Source organism: Pempheris klunzingeri, chromosome 5, assembly GCF_042242105.1.
Source record: "Pempheris klunzingeri isolate RE-2024b chromosome 5, fPemKlu1.hap1, whole genome shotgun sequence".
In the NCBI taxonomy this organism is placed as follows: Eukaryota; Metazoa; Chordata; class Actinopteri; order Acropomatiformes; family Pempheridae; genus Pempheris; species Pempheris klunzingeri.
Genome location: NC_092016.1, coordinates 19,316,325 through 19,335,213, shown reverse-complemented (window position 1 = coordinate 19,335,213; position 18,889 = coordinate 19,316,325). Strand labels below are relative to the sequence as shown.

The 18,889-nt window shown below is 43.1% G+C and overlaps 2 protein-coding genes across 2 annotated transcripts; both read left to right on the top strand.

The window, feature by feature from the left end:
• Nucleotides 1-354: 354 nt before the first annotated feature.
• LOC139201513 (harmonin-like) lies at nt 355-18,354 on the top strand. Its single transcript, XM_070830848.1, has 20 exons — nt 355-415; nt 2,475-2,542; nt 4,131-4,274; nt 4,523-4,661; nt 5,710-5,818; nt 5,928-5,952; nt 6,083-6,140; nt 6,258-6,446; nt 6,540-6,599; nt 7,190-7,246; nt 7,801-7,943; nt 8,117-8,182; nt 8,281-8,438; nt 8,643-8,698; nt 14,296-14,337; nt 14,967-15,020; nt 15,107-15,206; nt 16,511-16,620; nt 16,814-16,869; nt 18,136-18,354. Exons 1-20 carry the CDS (start codon nt 380-382, stop codon nt 18,146-18,148), a joined length of 1,683 nt encoding a protein of 560 aa, XP_070686949.1. The 5' UTR covers nt 355-379; the 3' UTR covers nt 18,149-18,354.
• LOC139201124 (harmonin-like) lies at nt 9,015-11,043 on the top strand (the record flags this gene model as incomplete). Its single annotated transcript, XM_070830362.1, has 4 exons — nt 9,015-9,164; nt 9,450-9,614; nt 9,844-9,960; nt 10,291-11,043. Coding segments are annotated over 4 exons (1,185 nt in total), but the record flags the coding sequence as incomplete, so codon positions are not given.
• Nucleotides 18,355-18,889: the final 535 nt, after the last annotated feature.

Genomic DNA, 18,889 nt, shown 5'->3' with positions numbered 1-18,889 from the left:
TCTGATCTATTGTCTAATTGATAAAACACTGACTATCGACAGCTCGTCAAGTTTGATGAAAAAGCAGAAGGTGAACGTTTATCCCTTCAGAATAAAAGCCCAATTTGAAACGTGGGGCGAACATGAAGCCCACAAAACTGTGATAGACTCTTGAGGCTAATATAAACTATGCTATACTGTAAGCGTTCATTTAAGTCATATTCACCGCTAAAACTATTTTCACCATTGTTAATGAATGTCTTACTGTGAAAATCCCCACCGGATGCAGTGGCTGTACTAAGTGTGACTTGCAGTACTGACCCGGGTCAGTCCGCTGTGTCCCGGCCCGTCAAAGCTCACCGGCGCTGGCAGCTCAGATCGGCCTGTTCGTCCCTCAGCGATGGAGCGGAAAGTAGCTCGAGAATTTCGGCACAAGGTAAGAAACCAACATGTGGCTGACTGGAGCTGATGAAGCGGCTCTGAAAGGGCTCTTTACTCTACCTGGTCCGTCAGCTCACCTGCTCAGGTGTCTCTGTCAGTGGGATGTTACGCAGACACAGGCCTCACGGAAAAGACACTACAGATACAATCATTTCAAAAGATTCATTTTAAAGGGACACTTTTCTAAGAGCAAATATATGACTATCATGTAGCCGAGGCTGTGTGAGATGTGTGGCAGCTTCTGGGGGAAGAAACTAAATACAACGACAATAGTAGAAACTACCAAACTACCAGAGTTGCCAATAGATTAAAGGGTTTTCTTTCATCTGAAATAACTGCATTTCATGGAGTGTCTGATAGTCAGACCTCTTATGAGTTATGAGCATTGTTAGGTTTACAGTAGATCCTCCTGTTGTCCTGTACAAAAGCTTAATGTTTGAGTAGACACAGTGTTTTGTAAGCTGCTGCATTGCAGGACATCCTTTCTGTGTTTTGCTCTGGTACCTGGTCTGGCTCAGGTAAACACCATGCAGCCGAGGTCCTGGATAAAATAAATGGTATTTGAATCCATAGTATGTGTTTCCATGAAATAAACCCACATTCTACCATGTTTTTGTGGTTGCTGTTGGCACATTACAGCAGGAAAAGATAACTATGAGCAAGAGATAACGAAGGAAGGGAACATGATATGTTTTCAGCCCCAGAGCATATAGGGATCGTCACACAGCCATCTGTGGTGCACGCAGACGGGGCAGGGTCCCGTATCACAGGCTCCTCACAAAGGGCATGTCAGCATTGGATATTATGTGCAGCTGAGCGGAAGAGATGGGACAGTTTATGGTTTAATCAGAGGCAGAGGGGGCCAGCAGGGCACAATCAGGCTCTGTTCCTTTCTGGGGCATTATCATCTTCACTGTGTCTCTGTTTGGTTGAGTTTTATTGTACATTTACAGAAGAACTGCATCGTTATTTTGTCAGATTTAAACATGTATTATTGTTTGGCCATTTGCTGTATGTGCTGTGTACATTTCTAAATAGACTGGACCACATAGGTATGTACTCTAAAAACAATCTATTTTAAAATTGGTTTCTGGCTCCAGTGATCTGGTCTTGGTTTATGGTGCCAAAGTCTGCTTGTAGTTCAGGCTGCAGGAGTGGCTGACTGTTTGTCACTGCCCTGAGCAAGAACATTTATGACTACTATAAACCCCATGTCACACAAACCCTCACAGCCACCTCACGTCAGTGTCCACATAGGGTAGTCCTACATGTAGGATTACTGTCATTAGTCTGAGACCTTTGCTGTCATTCCTACATAAAACGATACACAAGTGTCTGACTTTGCTTTGTTTTTGCCCTCTTTAAGACTTATCTGTGTTCACACTGCTTAAGCTGAAGTCCGTGTGTGTGTGTGTGTGAATGTTGGGTGTGAATTGTCACCTCTGTTTGTGTCTGAGATGTAAGATGACACTGCTGACCTTCCTCCGGCAGCCTCTCCTCAGCTGCACTGCCATTATTTCCTCACAGTGGTCTGATGGTTAGGGAAGGGCAGTCCATTACACCCGCTTCAGTCCACGGAGGCTCGTCATCCCCGAAGCCTAGTTTTAACAATCTCATCCAAAAAACAAAACAAAACAAAAAGGAAAAAAAGCAACTCAGGTTTGAAGCTCGCAGACGAGTTTGGGACAGATTTAGTCAGTTGGAAAAAAAAAAAAAGAGTGAAATGTGTTATATCAGTGATTGGCCGAAGCGTTTCCTGAAAACCATCCTGTTGCAGCTGAGCCGCCATCAGGTTTGTACAGTATGATTCACACACACACACACACACACACAAACAGGGACACACACAGGTGGCTCACCCCCCGTGGTGGTGTTGACAGGACCACAGGAGAGGGGTACTGTGTGTGTGTGTGTGTGTGTGTGTGTGTGTGTGTGTGTGTGTGTGTGTGTGTGTGTGTGTGTGTGTGTGTGTGTGTGTGTGTCAGTGGGCTGACGTCTCCTCTGGCTCAGCAGTGAGGAGACGGATGGCACCAGTTGTTTGTCCTTTCTTGCAGGTGGAGTTGCTGATTGAAAATGAAGCAGAGAAGGATTACCTGTATGATGTCCTCCGCATGTATCACCAGTGAGTACAGTCTGTCACGGCTCAGTGGGGTTACAGCGTGTGTGTGTGTGTGTGTGTGTTGTTTTGTCTCTGAAAATGTTGGTGGTCACTGAATAGATTGTGTCCTTAAATAACTACTTCTTTTGACGCAGAACTGATAAAAAGTGTTTTTCGTGGAGCCCATGTGTTTCAACATGTGGCCTTTAGTTGTGTGTATTTATGTACAAATATAGAAAAAAAAATGCAGCGTAGTCTCAGATAAAAGGCTCCATTCATTCTCATTGTTCAGCCTCCATGTTGCTGCACGTCCTCCTTGTTCTGTGTAAACTGCAAGTGAAATGATGCCCTCAAGCTTTTTTACTTCTACTTACTCTTCGCCAACTTGTAACATTTTCACATTTCGTATTCAGAAGCTTTTCAGAAGTCACACCATTTAAACTGCGTGCTCCATCAGGGTCTCTGCGGGCAGGGGAGGGGGTGGACTGGGGGTTGGGGGCTACAGCTCTAGGTTTCAATTAATCTTTGTGCAGAGGCAGAGCTCTGTGGCCCCACTGGTTAAGCCTCTGATCAGTTTCCACTGTGCTCCGACAAGCCTGGCCAGTTATCCACAAAAGCTCTTTTTATGTTCACCCTCCAAACAGGGCTGAAATGGCACCTATTAATAATTTAAAGAGGAGGCCAGGTGGACAGATTTTATACAGTAGCTTTTACTTTAGCGGCTTAAATTGCTGTTCTACTCGCCCTTTGTCACTCTTTGAATAGTGAAAGAAAGATGATTCGTTTGTTTTTTTTTTCATCAGCATTTAGGTATTATAGATATATTAGTTTGCTGTTGATTAAAAGAGAAATGGAAGATTAAAGGGGAACTCCACCAATTTTACACATCAAGTCTGTTCATGGGTCTTGGAGTGTACCACTGCATCTGTAATAAAAAAAAAAATGTAAAAAAGCCTTTTGTGCAGCTGCATGCTATCTGAAAATCTGCCTCAAGTGATGTCATGTGACACGTGAGTCAGACGTCGAGCTAAACAAGGCTACCAGGCTCCTCATCCCTGCTCGAGGCTAGCGGCTACAGTAGCTGCCACTAGCAGAACATACTTGAGTCTCTAAACAATGGGCAGTATAGTTGCATTGTGGGCAATGTAGGTTTTCACAAGTAGGTAGTACGAGTGGAATGAAACACCTGATGTATCTGCTTCTGCTGCATCAATTTTCATTTCTTTTGGAAACTCATGAGACAGACAACATTACAGAGGTGCATTGCTCAATCAGTAGAGTACTCTTTAAGGGAGGACTTTAATGATTTTGTGGTTGATAAGATTGATAGAAGCCTTTATTATTACTTGTTTTTTTAGAGTGATTCACTATCTCTAAATCTGACCATTTAGTATTATAAAGCATAGCTATGTGCATGCTGCAGAGTCATACTCTATTTACCTCAGGTAACACTCTCCAGTGCATCTTGTCCAAATCTGAAACATAAACTCATGTTTTTAAAAGTCCAGGTTAACCTATATTTTATCGTTCCTTCATTGTATATTAAGTAAAAAAACAAAAAAGAAACGTGCAAAACGTAACCTTAAAAATGTATCCCCCACTCCTCCCTGAGGTCGATGGATTTGCCGGTGCTGGTGGGGGACCTGAAGCTGGTCATCAACGAACCAAAGCGGTTGCCTCTGTTTGATGCCATCCGACCTCTCATCCCACTCAAACACCAGGTGGAGTACGACCTGCTCACCCCCAAGAGGTCACGGTGAGTACAGCATACAGAAGACTCCTGTCCTGGCACTGGTGTATATCTGATCTGTAGATACATTAGATATGTATTTGCAAAACAAAAACATCCCACAGAGGTTTAATTGTACCAAAATCTCCTCGAGCGTCCCCATGTTCTCTGACACTGACACTGAAACCATCCTCCTTCTCCCTTTCTGAATTTTAGCGTGACCCATAAATCTGTCCTGTTTTATACGTACCTTCCTCTCTGCCCTGATTGTGCAGGAAGCTGAAAGAGGTGCGCTTAGATCGGACTCACCGTGATGGACTGGGTCTGAGTGTCCGAGGAGGGCTGGAGTTCGGCTGTGGTCTCTACATATCACAGATTGTCAAAGACGGTCAGGCCGGGAATGTCGGCCTTCAGGTATGTATGTGTTTGTGTTAATGTTTCACTGATGTGATGATAACATCAGAATCCACTGGGTGGAGTAAAGCACCACGTTTTTTAAACTCTCTGAGCCTCCATGTCTGTCACCGATGCTCCAGTTTTACCCAGATGGACAATAAAGAAAAGAAAAAGTGACGAGAGAGAGGCTTTTACTAAATTATTCTACATTCAAATGAATACTGTGGCATATAGCAGCACTATACGTGTTATTGCCTGCTAGTTTGAGCAGGTTACCTTAAAATGTACTTCATTGGTTATTTGTTATATTGTGACAATGTTTTGCAGTGACAGAAAAACTATTTAAAAAGAAAAGGTGAAATGCTACAGTGTTAGCGGTTACAAGCAAACAGAAATGTTGTACAGCTGCCGAATGCAAATAACACAGTTCGCTAATCCATTTCAATTAAAACACACACATAATGTAATGTAATACAATTATTTTATGAATTCTGAAGATATACCTCATCACACATTACAAAAACACACCAGCATCAAGGAGACATTTATTTATTTGTTTATTTAAAAGGGACCACACAGGTAAACCATGCAATAGATGTAATGTATAAAGAGCATCTAGCTGAAGAAAATTTGCAGCCCCTGTCTTTGGTTAGGCCTTTGAATCTCGGTTGAAACAGCCAAACAAATGAGTTAATAAAACAGACTGAGGGAAAAAAAAGAAAAAAGACACAACAGAGCAGATGCAACCAGTTGTGTATGCACGTGTGTGTGTGTGTGTGTGTTGTACATGACTGTTAACAGTGACACATAGGTGTAATAGTGACTCGGAGTATAAGCATAGATTTGACAAGTAAATCACACAAGCAAATACAGTCAGAAGTCGTTGGGTGTTCATATCTTTGTTGTTGAGCACCCTCGACTGTTTGATTATAAGAGCCTCAGCTGTGTAAATGGCTACAACATCAAAATAGATCATGTAGCTCATAATGTGGCTGCTGGTCTATTCAGCAGACTGACTGGGGTGTGAATTGTGGGACCTAACGTCCCATCCTGTGTGGATTCAAAGGTTGGTGATGAGATTGTGCGCATCAATGGATACTCCATCTCCACCTGCATCCACGAGGAGGTCATCAGTCTCATCAAGACGAAGAAGATTGTGTCACTGAAAGTCAGGCGTACGTAAAACACAAACTCATTTTCCAGCAAGAGCTGGATGACCACTAAAGTGAATACAGTTTAACATAATTTAATTGTATTTGTTGTTTTTTTCGTCCATCGGTGCAGATGTGGGGATGATCCCGGTGAAAAGGTGAGATGACTGATGTGGTGATATAGTTTCCATTTGCTTACTTAGTGTCGCTCTGTGGGATATCTGCTGATCTGCTGTGATGATGTTGCAATGCATAGATCACTGTATTGTCATTTTTTCATGTCTCCAGCTCATCAGATGAACCCCTCAAGTGGCAGTTTGTTGACCAGTTTGTATCTGAGTCAGGCGTAAGAGATCCATTTAGTTTTTTTTTTTTTTTTCATTTTCAAAAGTTGTATTGCATCAGCAGAGAGCTTACGGCCATTTCTTTATTTTGCTCTTTTTTTTTCCTGCACTGCCCCCAGGAGAAAAAAACCAGCGTTGCAGGCTTGGCGTCCACTGGAGGCAAAGAAATCAAGGAGAAGAAGGTTTTCCTCAGCCTCGTGGGCACCAAGGGGATGGGCATCAGCATCTCCAGCGGTCCAACCCAGAAACCTGGTATCTACATCAGTAACGTCAAACCAGGCTCCCTTTCTGCAGAAGTTGGACTCAAGGTGAATGCTCAAAATGATGAAAATGAAACTGTCAGAGTCACATTTCATTTTCACCTGCTGTTAACTGCATCCACGTCTTATCCCAAACTGTAGGTTGGAGACCAGATTGTGGAGGTGAACGGGGTGGATTTCACTAATGTGGACCACAAAGAGGTGAATTTCGCTTGATTTTAATTCTTTTAATAATCAATTTTGCACATTTTGTCCCACAGCACCACGAGGACGTCTGTTTAAACTGGTCTTGTGATACCAGTAGAGGTCAAGCCCCTCCTCATCGATAGTGTTTGTTCTACGCTGAACTCACTGAGCTACAGAACTGCAGCCAAAATGGATTTGGAATAGAAACAATCTTTTGTGGACTCTTGGTTTTTTGCCAAAGTGACTGATGGAGAAAACAAATCCTGGTGGCAACCCTGATTAATATACATAGCACATACAGTGGGGCAAAAAAGTATTTAGTCAGCCACCAATTGTGCAAGTTCTCCCACTTAAAAAGATGAGAGAGGCCTGTAATTTTCCCCCCATTCTGTCTCTCATAGTTGAAGTGTACCTATGATGAACATTACAGGCCTCTCTCATCTTTTTAAGTGGGAGAACTTGCACAATTGGTGGCTGACTAAATACTTTTATAAATACTTTATACTATATACTCTAAATACTTTTTGCCCCACTGTACTTAACACGGACCATGTCTTTCTATGTGGCTGCTATTATATTCTTATTATCTGCTATTACATTCCCAGGCTGTGAGAGTCCTGAAGAGCAGCAGGAGTCTGACTATTACTGTTCTGACAGGAGCTGTAAGTAAACTCTAACTGCATTATGTTTAATAGAAATTGATAACTTTTATTTTTATTCAAGACTGTTCTCCTTTGCTCCTCAACTATAAGACTATAACTCTTGTGTTTTTCTTTTCTTTGCTGTGCAATTCTTGTGAGTATTGTTGAATTCACGTGAAGACACGACATAACACCACTAAGTTTAAGATGTGTGACTACATCTGCGTATGAGATACTCAGCCCTTAAACGTTAAAATGAATACTGAAATATATGTGACAAATTGATCAGCGATGTCAAAACAAAACTGGTAAGCAGTATAAATATTTAACAGACATCCTGCCGCAGTAAACATTTGGGAATATATATAGCACAATGTTTCTAGAATGCATTTTTTTTCTTTTTACCTGCTTATGTAATACATAGTAATTATACATGTTGTGATTTAGGCTTTAAAGATGCTGCTCTCTCCCCCTGGGCTTGGCTTCCGGTATCCAGATCCACAAAATTTTAGGACCCCTGCTGCTCATGTTGTCGTCCCCTGATTCTCGTCTCTGGCTGTTTGTCACTCTTTCAGGGCAGCGAGCTGTTCATGACAGACGAGGAGCGTCTGGCCGTGGAGGCCCGCAGGGAGCTGGACAGGCAGGAGCTGATGCACCAGAAGAGGGTGGCACTGGAGACCAACAAAATCGTTAAAGAGCAGCAAGAGAAGGAGAGGCAGTGAGTGTGGGGGGGGGGGTGGTAATGTGACTGCATATCATGTGTTGCTGGACTGAAGCTTTCAATAGCAGCTATAACCTAGATGAAGTCATATATTCTGTATTTGTATCCCTGGACAGTAGCATGTTATGTGAACAGACTTGTATTTAGTACATTTATCATGTGTTTAACAGGAGACAAGTGGAGATCTCTCAGAAAACTGCAGAGGAAGAGGAGCGCTACAGGAACGAGATGGAGAAGTATACAACAAATGTTGTGTTTTTAAAATCCATAAAGTGCCAGCTCAACATGTTTTTGCATGCATTAAATGTCTGGCTGCTTTTTTCACCCTCTGTAGGATTGAGGCTCTGGAGAGGAAGCACAACAGAGAGTGGGAGGAGGACTGGGGAAGTAAAAACCGACCCAAGAGCCCCAAGAGCCCCAAGAGCCCCCGCACTCCATCACCCGCCCCACATGAGAAAAAAACCACTCCGACCCCAAAGCCCAAAAGCTCCCGTAAGGACTGAAAGAATCTCTGTCCTCAAATGCATGAATCCTCTGAATTTACTTCTGTAACCACGGAGTTGTAGAAGTAACTCTCTCCTGTGTTTCACCTTATCCCCCCCCCTGCATGCTCTGTGTGTCTCCCTCTGTCACCTCTGTGTGTCTCCCTCTGTCACCTCTGTGTGCTGTGCTGCTCGTTATGGCCTCTCCTCTAAGCTGATGAAGCTAGCTCCTTCACAGAGGAAGACAAGGAGGAAGACCAGGACAGACAAGTGAGTCCGGAGCTGCAGCTGTCGTATGAGGATGTTCGTGCAAAACAGCGTACACACAGACAAGTGCTAGATTTCCTTTGACAACCAAAAAGTAAACATTGGAGAAACATTTTCATTCTCATTTGCAGAATTTAGATTGTTTTAATTGCTAAATGCTGCCAAAAAAAAGACACCAACAGCCAAAATCCAACTGCTAAAAGATGATTTTTGTATCAGTTAAAATGCATTTTGCATCATCTGGTTTTAAAGAAGAGTTTCTCTTTCATTTTTCTTTTTGATTGCTGTGTTGTGGCACTTATCTTTTGTCTTTTGAAACTGGGTGCACTGCTTGGAGTTTGCTGAGCCTTTGTTTAACCCTTTGTTGGGTTTACTTCAACATCCTGGTGAGAGTGACCTGTGCTCATCTCCATCCTTAGCGTTTGGCTGGTTTTATCGATATGAGGGGAAGCTGCCATCAATCCGCAAGGTACTGTCAGAGTTCACTGTGGTGTGGAGTGGCTTCAGAAGAGAGTTTTGAGATAACTAATTTCTGCGTTTTCACCGGTTTGTGTGCCATCATGACACAGTTAAAGCAGTTAAAATGAGATCTGTGTTTAAAAATCATTTACAAAAGTCAAGTGGTTTGCTGTGGTTTTAGCAGTCCTACAAAGTGTGGTGCCGCTAGCTACTTGTGCATGGCATGCTGTTTGGTTTGGAGTGGCAGATTTGTCAGCGCCCTGCTTTTTATACTGACTAAATGATGACACCTCAGAAAGGAGAAAAGAAGAAGAAAAAGAAGAAAGTGTCCAACACAGACACACTGCAGGAGCAGAGAAAAAACAAGAAGGAGATGGAGTTTGAGCTGAAACTTGCCAAGGAGAAAGAAGAGATGCATGAACGAGAGAAGCAACTGAAGATCAATCGGCTGGTTCAGGAGGTACGGAAAGAAGGGATTTGTGGTGTGGACTTAAGCAGTGGACAAAGTGACTGTGGACTAAACCATTTGGTCATTTATGATGTACTTTTTGGCAACGTCACTCTGGTTTTCAGGGTGTTAAATTGTGGTTTTGACTGATTTTTTTATGCACCAAAGCACGTAAACATGCATGTGTGTGTAGAGCTAATCCCTGTTTTCTGATGCTGCATGGGCTCTGCCTCTGTACCAGGTGTCAGAGACGGAGAGAGAAGACCTAGAGGAGTCGGAGAAAGTGCAGCACTGGGTGGAGCGTCTTTGTCAGACTCGGTTGGAGCAGATCTCCTGTGTGGAGAATGACTCCCCAGAGGTACAGAGTGAGACCTCCACAGCTTAGACAGAGCTCTTCAGCACTGTGTCTGACATAGCATAGCACTGATGATGATAGCACAGAGGCAACTCTTTCCTGCCATGTTTAGTTGGAGACTGTTTCTGCATGTGTGTCAGCATATGTGGTTTGTAAGATGCATGAGGTGAAGCTCATACCACTAAAAAAAACAAGAACAAGAGGGAAACCAGAGCAGTGAAAATGTGAAATGTGAATCTGGTGCCTCGTGGTTACCTGCATAGTTAAATGGGTCCACAGTAGAACTGACACATGAGGTGAAACATTCATTTTTCATGTCATTGTGACTTTAAGCTCTCCCCGCCGCGCTCTCCGGCCTCTGAGCCCAAGGTGAAGCGTTTCCCCGGCGGCCTCCATCTGGCCACCACTGATCTGGATGACATCAACCTGGATGAGGTGGATCAGAGTTTGAGGGGCCCTCTGAAGAGACTGGCCCCCACCCAGCCCAGCAGCAGCCATCCTCCCCCTCCCTTGCCTCTCCCTCCCCCCTCACCCAAGCTGAACCCTACAATACCCAACTACTCCCCTCCTCCTTCTCACGCCTCCCCACAGCGGCGGCCTCCCTCTCCACCCAATGCTAGGAAACCTCCCTCTGCCCCGTCTACCTTGACCAACCAAAAGGGGCGCAGGCCTCACCCGCAGCCCCATCCTCCCCAACCCCAACCCCCTCGCCCACCTTCCTCCCAACCCCAACCCCCTCGCCCACCTTCCTCCCACTATCCTGCTCCGTCTCAGTCATCGTGGCCCCCGTCCTCCCCTCAGCCCGCTCCGCGGCCTCCTCCGCCGCCGCCTCCTCCTCCGCCTCCCCCTCCGCCTCCCCCTCCGCCCCCGCCACCACAGCACTCAGAGGAACGAGTAGGAACCCTCAGTGGGTACCGCCACCATCATCACCATCACCTCCAGCACCCTCCCAGTCCCCCAGAGCACAGGAGTGAGTGGGAGTCAGGTGGTTATCTCCCAAGAGGAGGGATTTACTCGTCTAACACCAGTGAAATGTCCTACCCCTCTAGTCCAAAGGTCAGAGATCACGACATGTGGCATGTGTGAGGGATGATGTGTTCTACTGGCTTTTCCTTTTTGTATTATTGCCTTACCTTAGAAGTGTCACTCTAAACTGAGGCCGCAGGGCTCGATTCTCTTTCTTTATGTGCATGTTCTGTTTTATATATAAGGATGTTTAATGCATGAAGAGAGAGTGATGCAGCATATTAGCATGATTCAATTGGTCATTGATTTACAATTCTCTTCTAGCTGAGGCCAGGAGATGCTGTTAGTTGTCACTGGTGTTTGCAGCTTATTGTTATACTGAGAAGAGTGTCGCTCGGTGTGTGGTGGCGATGACACATTTTAAAAAATGTGTGAGCTCGCGTTTGCTTGGACATTTGCGCTTTATTCAGTGGGCTTTGCATCGAAGGCTTTTGACAGCCCATCTATGCGTTGATATTTGAGAAAGTGGGAGTGACTTTGCATGTGTGTTGCATTGATATTTCTGCAGTGCTCTGTATGTGCCAGAGGGCTGAAAGATTCATTTTATATTGCTGTGGTTCAGGTGATGAGAAACACCTCCCATGCCAGTCGCATTTCTTCTTCAAGCTCTCCGTTGGTGAGTCTCTGTCTGTAAAGTCTGATGTTAGTTTCCTTTAGTTGAAATGTGTACACCAAAACAAGAAGCTTTTGCTGTACAATGACCTGTTGACTGAGCATACTTTTTTTTAAATGCAAGTGTATACTGAGCTGTTGCATGGAAACACGGTCTTTCCCCAATAGCAACTAGCTCCTAGTCCCCCCAACCAGAGGCGTCAGATGGCACCGGTCATGTCTAAACCGGTCATGCTGCCCCAGTCCCAGACCCACCGACCAGATGTGCACAGAGCTGCAGTCCGTTCTGATGCCCTGGTATGAACCACACACCGCAATCATCTCCTCTCTGAACAAAACAGTCATCTTAATAGGGTCATGAAACATTCAGACACCCGACACAGTACGCCATCATCTGGGTGAGGCATTAATCTCTGTCTCTATTTCGAGCCCTGCTGAGTCCTCCAGACTGTCCAGCTGTTTCACAGAAAGGCGATCTGCAGTTATTAGATCACACAAGGGAGCTGCTTCTACTTCCTGTCAAAAAGCCCTGATAAAACTGGGCAGATGTTTTGTTTTTCAAACTGCATTTACTTTAGTGTAATGCACTCCATTAACTGCCTGCTTCTACCGCATAGAGCCGCACATCCACACCTGAGACACTGCATCCTCAGGCTAATACCATCAGTTACTGAGCAGCTCCCCAGCTGGAGGTGAAATGCTTTGCTGAAGGGCACCTTGACTGTAGGAGCTGAAGCAGGGGGTGCCATGAATCATTCAGTCCCTGCCATGTTTTAATCATTAGAATACTCTACGTTGCTGCAGCACACATATATACAATTGATATCTGTTGTCCGAAAACTATCAAACACACATAAGTCAGTACACTGTTGCACTAGCAAACATCTTCCTTCATTACTGTGGACATGGGCACTGTAGTTTATTTTGAGTCAATCCCAAACTCACCATCCTGTTTATGTCAATATTCACCAGTGCACCAAGTATTAAGCCACAACAGAAAATAGTCCCCCACAAACGCACTGTTTTCTCCTGTTTGAGTTTGCTTAAAGCTACAGTGCCCAGCTGTCTTTGGAAATGTTGGATAGATAGAAATACTTTATTGATCCCTGGGGGGAAATTCTGGAAAAGCTTCCTTAACCTTGGTCTTATTTGTTGACAATGATAAAAACATAGAATATTGCAGGTCTCTTATTTTTGGTAACTTTTTGAATTTTACCAAAACTCTTGGTACTTTTTATGGCACCAACACCTTTTTATTTGTTGATAGAAAGAGTTCTCTTTGCTATTACCAAGAAGTTGCATTAGTGCTCATCACACTGAGCACCCACCCCGCAGTGGTTTAACGTCTCACCCTGCAGCAGTGATGTAGAAATGCACTCCAGGGTGTGTCAGTACGCCAGTACATCACTGTTGGCTGAGGTTACAGATGTAACAGTGCAGGCTGCTGACCACAGCCGTCACTCTAGCTGGGTGTGTTCAGAGGCAAAACAAACTTCAAAAGTCTTCATCCTGTATTTGACATGTGTGATAAATACAAACACAACCGTCTCTTACGTGCTGCAATTTTCTATATGTTTGCTAAACGCTGTTACCTGGTCTTGTGTTTCAGCCTCCAGAAATGCTGAAACGGATGGTGCCTTTCAACTCGTCTTTTAAGTCAAACAACAAACGACAAGTAATCCATACCAATCATCACCTCTCTTAACTTATTTTATCATTTTTACTATTGATTATTCTCGATTGTTCCCCCCCCTTTACTTTCTGCACGTTTTGTCTCCGTGCTCAAACATCAGGTTTCCTCATGTTCGACTGACATATAAGTGACAGCTCCTCCTTTAGTTTGTTCATCTCTGTGTTGACTGCACTGCAGGCCCTCGGTCCTGTTATGTAGCTCCTACATGACTGCACTTTTATTGATTTGGAGCACAACGCTGCTGTGAACGTACACTGTGGGAATGTATGTGACAGTGTTGTGGTGCTGCTGCTGCTGTTATTGGTTTCAGTTTTTACTGGCAACAGATTGTTTGTACATGAAGGTCTGTCCTATAATCCAATCCTCTGACTTGAGCTGGTGCAGCGTACATTTCTAAAAAAAAGGAATGTGTTTGTTTTACCTTCTGATGTACCTTCACTTTGCTTAGACACAGAGAGCATCGGCCTTATTTGATCTGATTTATTTATGCTTCCAAATGCCACATAAATTACATTGTTTGTCTTCAGCCACAGCAAATAAACACATATATTACAAATGAGTTCATTTTTTATGTCCAATTAATGAGTGTTTATTTAGCAGCCAGAAAAATGCCTCTCTGAGTCCTGGTAGCTGGATAAAAGTGACGTCATTTATTTTCGTTCTATTTCCCCTTCCTCGAAATTGAATAGCTGTCGTCCTTGGAAGGAATGATTAGGAATGATTAGGAATGATTCCCCGTGTGCCCATGTCTCCCTGTCAATTGTTCTTGTCCTAAAAGCAGCGGTGCTTCTTGAATTAATGGCTAGAGTGTGTCTAAGGTTTCCATTTATTCGGGGTGGTTTTAAAACTTTATCACAGAACTGGTTGTCAAAGGAAATCTGAGCAGTACTTTATTCACATTCATGGACATTTCTGAAGAGCTTCTTTTGTTTCTTTGTGTCCTGTCTGTTAAATCCTTATTGACTTATTGATGAGTTTTAATGAACTGCGTGTTGATTTTTTTTCAGGGATTCCAGAAATACGAGGAAGATTTTGATCCCTACTCCATGGTATTGTGTGCCTGATATTGTTAGCGCTACAACAATTGGGAAGTGCAGCACCTATTAAAATCAAAGTGATATACAGCTAACAGCTCTAACTAGAAATGTAAACCTCGTGTGTCTGTGACTACAGAAGGATCAGTCTGTTACACACTGCGGCACCCATTCTGAATTATGTCTCACCAAAGATGCATTTAAACTAGCATTACTAAGATAAATCTAACAGTGAAAAAATACACAATAAAACGACACAATAAGTGCATTAATTACTGCTAACGGCTTCAGAAGGGAAGTTAGTTGTTGTTGAGTTGCTGATTAATAGAAATAAATCTGTCAAATATAGTAAGTGAGATTAAATTAAAATGGCTTCTGTGTGAATTAGAGAGATTCCAGTTTGTTTCCATAAAGAACATGAATAACTCTTAAGTTAGTGAACTGTTACCAGGGATACCATGAAAAATATCCCCAAAATGATTCATTACTTGTCCCTTGTTTTTTGCTGAGCATGACCGTATACATAATCAGAGAGTGGGTGGCCATAAATTATGTTGACACCTCTTTTTATTCTTTCAGTGCTTACTATGCAACCACAGTGTTGTTTTGTGCTTTTTGTCTCCTCTGCTTCCTTTTGTTCGTAGTTTTCCGCAGACCAGATAGCTGATCGAGATGTGAGACTGCTCAGAATCAAAAAGGTACCGACTGCATCTGCAGAGAACTCAGTTTCTTGATGAAAGTAAGAAGTGACTGAATCGTGACGTTTTTATTCATTGTTCGTCAGATTGGACAGCTTGACGTTGCCCTGGAGGGAGGTGCAGACTCTCCATTGGGAAAGTTGGTGGTATCTTCTGTGTATGAAGATGGTGCGGCAGATAAGCACGGTCAGTTCATTTTTTTTTGCTTTCAAATTTTAACTTAATAACAGTTTAACCTTTAATCCACAAACAATGCCAAAACTCACCATCAAATTTAAAATTTGGGCACATTTGGCAGCCAGTGAGAGTTCTTAAAAGAAGTCAGGATGTCCAGCAAAAAGACTCCTGGCATGGCTGCAGACTTTTGGTCTTGTTTATTAACATTGGAGAGTGTGAAAATATCAATTTATTTACAAATTTGACCAATGATGACAGTTACTTCTCAGCTGGCCTTTACTCACGAAGCATCAACATCATTGATGTGAAATCTTTGCTGTAGATGTACAATATGTGCTTTTCTGGTTAATATTATTTTCATCTTCAGAGAGGGGGGCCTAATGATTATTCCCAGAGTCGTTTTGTTAATTGCATAACTGAATGAGATGTAAAGCATCTGAAGCACTGATGTTATCAATGAAATATGATGGTCTCAGGCTTATACAGAAGAAGAATCAAACGTCAAATAGGATGCTTTTGTTTTGAAACTTCAGGGCTTAAAATAAGTCTTAAAGCACACTGGAAAATCTATAGCAGACATGGACCATTGTATATAGCTAAACCAAACCCCAAATAAGATTAGATTGACAATAAAAACAAAGCAAGTGACATTTACTTGCATTAGCTTTGCATAGTCAGAAGTTGTTAATCCAATCCATCCTCAAAAACAGGTCAGACTAGACTTTAAATCTTAATATAATATACAAATATTTTTCACATTAAATGTTTCTTTTAAGATTTGTTTTAGTATTGAGTTTTAGGGACTACATTAAATACTAGAAACAGCTCTCAGTATAACGCAGTGCAATTCAAACTGACTTCATTAGACTCTATTCAACCACCTAAGCAGAATCTCAGACAATATGTTCGCGCTGCAAATACATTTAACATTCAGAACAATAGCCCTACAGCATCTGTGGAGACGAAATGCCTTGTGAATAGAAAATAAGTCGTTCTATTTTTATGGTGTGTGCAGAATGCGCCTCTATTTGCGTTACTGTCTCCACGATGAAACATAGAGGGACTCACTACAGCTCATTATGCACAATATCAGGATATCAGTGAATCACATGCACAAGCACAAGCTTGTTCACTTTCCCCTGTAGATACAGTTAAGATACATGCAACATTTTGGACTTGGGGTGACAGTGTATTCATGGTTTACTTGAGTCGACTATCTCTGCAGCTCATTCTGGCATTTACTCTGTGCGCCACTGTTGTGAGTAAATATGTTTTGGCAGTTAACCATCTCCGATGTGTCTTGTGGCTCGTAGGTGGCATCGTGCCCGGGGATGAACTTATGGCCGTGAACGGGAAGATCCTGATTGATGCCACGTTGACTGAGGGACAAAACTCTCTGGCTCGAGCCTGGAACAGCGGAGGGGTAGGAGTCAGATCAGAGGAACATGATATGCCGTACTTTAAAGGCTGGGTATTATTTATCCTGGTAGAGTGGCTGTAGCTGATTGGTTGTTTGTGCTCTGACTTGCAGATGCAGGCGGGCTGCTTGACTTCACATTTTTGTATTGATTTAGTCAAGTGCAAAATGAAAAGAACTGCTGTTTTTACCTTTTTAGGACTGGATCGATGTAGTGATTGCTGCCTCCCCTCCCAAAGAATATGAGGATGAAGTGTAAGCATTCCTGATAATCATTCAAGTCCAAATGTGTCTATTATTGAAGTGCACATCTGACGCATTCTTGTGATAATTTAGGCCATAACCTAATGAAACTGCTCGACTAGTTTACAATATGTGACAGTGCGGCTCGTGTGTCTGTGTGTGCACGTGTACGCAGCCCTAAGTCAGCATCAGTCAGTCCCACTGTGAACAGAAAGGTGTTTGAAGGCAGTGCTACGTTGTACAGACACGGCTACCTGCTTCAGCACTAGCCCTCCCTCTCCTCCCCATGTCCCGGTAATCGACCAAGACTTCAAACCTCCTCCTCTTCCCTGCACGTCTCAGAGGGGATGTTTGGTGTGGCTCTTTTGTTTTTGCTTGGCCCCCGATTTTTTTTGTCTTGAGCACATGTGACAGTCTCCCTGACGATCAGAAGAAAACAAACAGTATTTTGGTATTTCTCTCCCCTCTCAAGCTGTCAGATTTATGTTTTACTGTTACAGCTTGGCTATTTCCAAGAAAAGCTAGCTTGACAGTGAACGTACAGCATACGGCGTATGCACTTTTCCTTTTTGTCTATTCAAAAAATGACTCAAGGCGATGTTTCTGTATTGCTGAAGCATGTGCCCTACAACGCTACAGCAATGCTATTTGAGCTAAGACATTTACAACTAATGCGATCAGTGACCCATCCCGCCATATATCTGCCAAATCCAGACCCAGCGAGCCGTATATAAACACATTTGTACATGTGTGGCCTCTGTGGTATTGTCCTGTGTCGTCAGGTCATGGACGCTCATGAAAGCAGCCCAGGACTCCTGCCAGCCTTCAGCAGTTGTTCTGATTGATGTTGTTCCACAGGACTGTTACATGTTCTGACATACATAGACACTAAGTGGTTGGTACTGTAGATTTCTCCTAATACACACATCTGTTCCCGGGCTCTTTTTTTCAGGCTGACATGCCAAAGTTAAAAAAATGACAAATTAGTGGATTTTGCTGTTTCAATTCCTCAGTAAAAAAAAAAAAAAGACCAGACAAAACACAAAAGACAAGAAATCTTGGGTTCAGTTTAAGCTCTGACTAACTTGTGCTTCTAAAACTCACCTGCATGTGTGTTGGTCTGTTGTGTTTTTAATGTGCAGTGACTGAAGCAGGCAGGGCATAACTTAGTTAGCCAGTTATAATCAAGTACAGCAGCTTTTATGTGGTACACCTGCTGAAAGTAGATCTGTTCTTATCTTCCATGTTGTTGATTAATTCTTCTCTCTTCTCCTGCAGAACGTTCTTCTAGTCTCATCAACAGGCGGCCAAGAAAACAAGGATTCACTGTCAACTTAATCACAATAAAATAACCGTTTCCTCTTCACATGCACTTATAAACAAACAAGCTAAAGATGTTTTTTTTTGTTTTTGCTCAGCTTTACTGTAGACTCTCTGCCTCGTTATGTTAAAGGTGATCCTGTCAGGTGCCCTCCATTGATCTTCGTCACCTCTTTCACGCCTGAACATGTTTGTCCTCTTTTAGATACTCAGGCCATCCTGATCTTTCCCCTCAGACATGTGTCTCATCTGTCAGTAGAGCAATAAAGGCCATGTTACAACAGGAAAATCGTAAAATCAATAGCAGCGCTCCAATCTGCCTTTTCAAAGGACCGCTCACACTCACACTGATTTTGCAACCTCTGCTTTGGTTTTTCATCATCATCATCATCACATTACCAGGAAGGTGTCGCAGTGCAAAATAACAAGTCAGCCACCACCATCAGCACAGAGTAGCTACAGATAGATGTGTGTGCTTGTTAAGATCTTACCATAGAAAGATCAGTTCTAAGCCAGCTCATGGCTTTATGTCTGGCTGTCATAAAGGGGGATGAACAACATTCTTCTCATTTTCAAGAGGCTCCGGGCTAACACATTGCTCTCCTACATCAGGTCCTTGCTTATGTTTTCCCTCTCGCCCTCTCTGTCTGCTGTTTTCACCAGCTTACTCCAAGCACGGGCAGCCATTCAGTTCTGTAATGATGCGTCCACA

What these genes read in the sequence shown, in the direction of transcription:
- LOC139201513 (XM_070830848.1), top strand. Translation starts at nt 380, where the DNA reads ATGGAGCGGAAAGTAGCTCGAGAATTTCGGCACAAG. An exon ending in CCGGGAATGTCGGCCTTCAG is followed by an intron (nt 4,662 to 5,709) that starts GTATGTATGTGT and finishes GTGGATTCAAAG; the next exon opens with GTTGGTGATGAGATTGTGCG. An exon ending in CTGCAGAAGTTGGACTCAAG is followed by an intron (nt 6,447 to 6,539) that starts GTGAATGCTCAA and finishes CCCAAACTGTAG; the next exon opens with GTTGGAGACCAGATTGTGGA.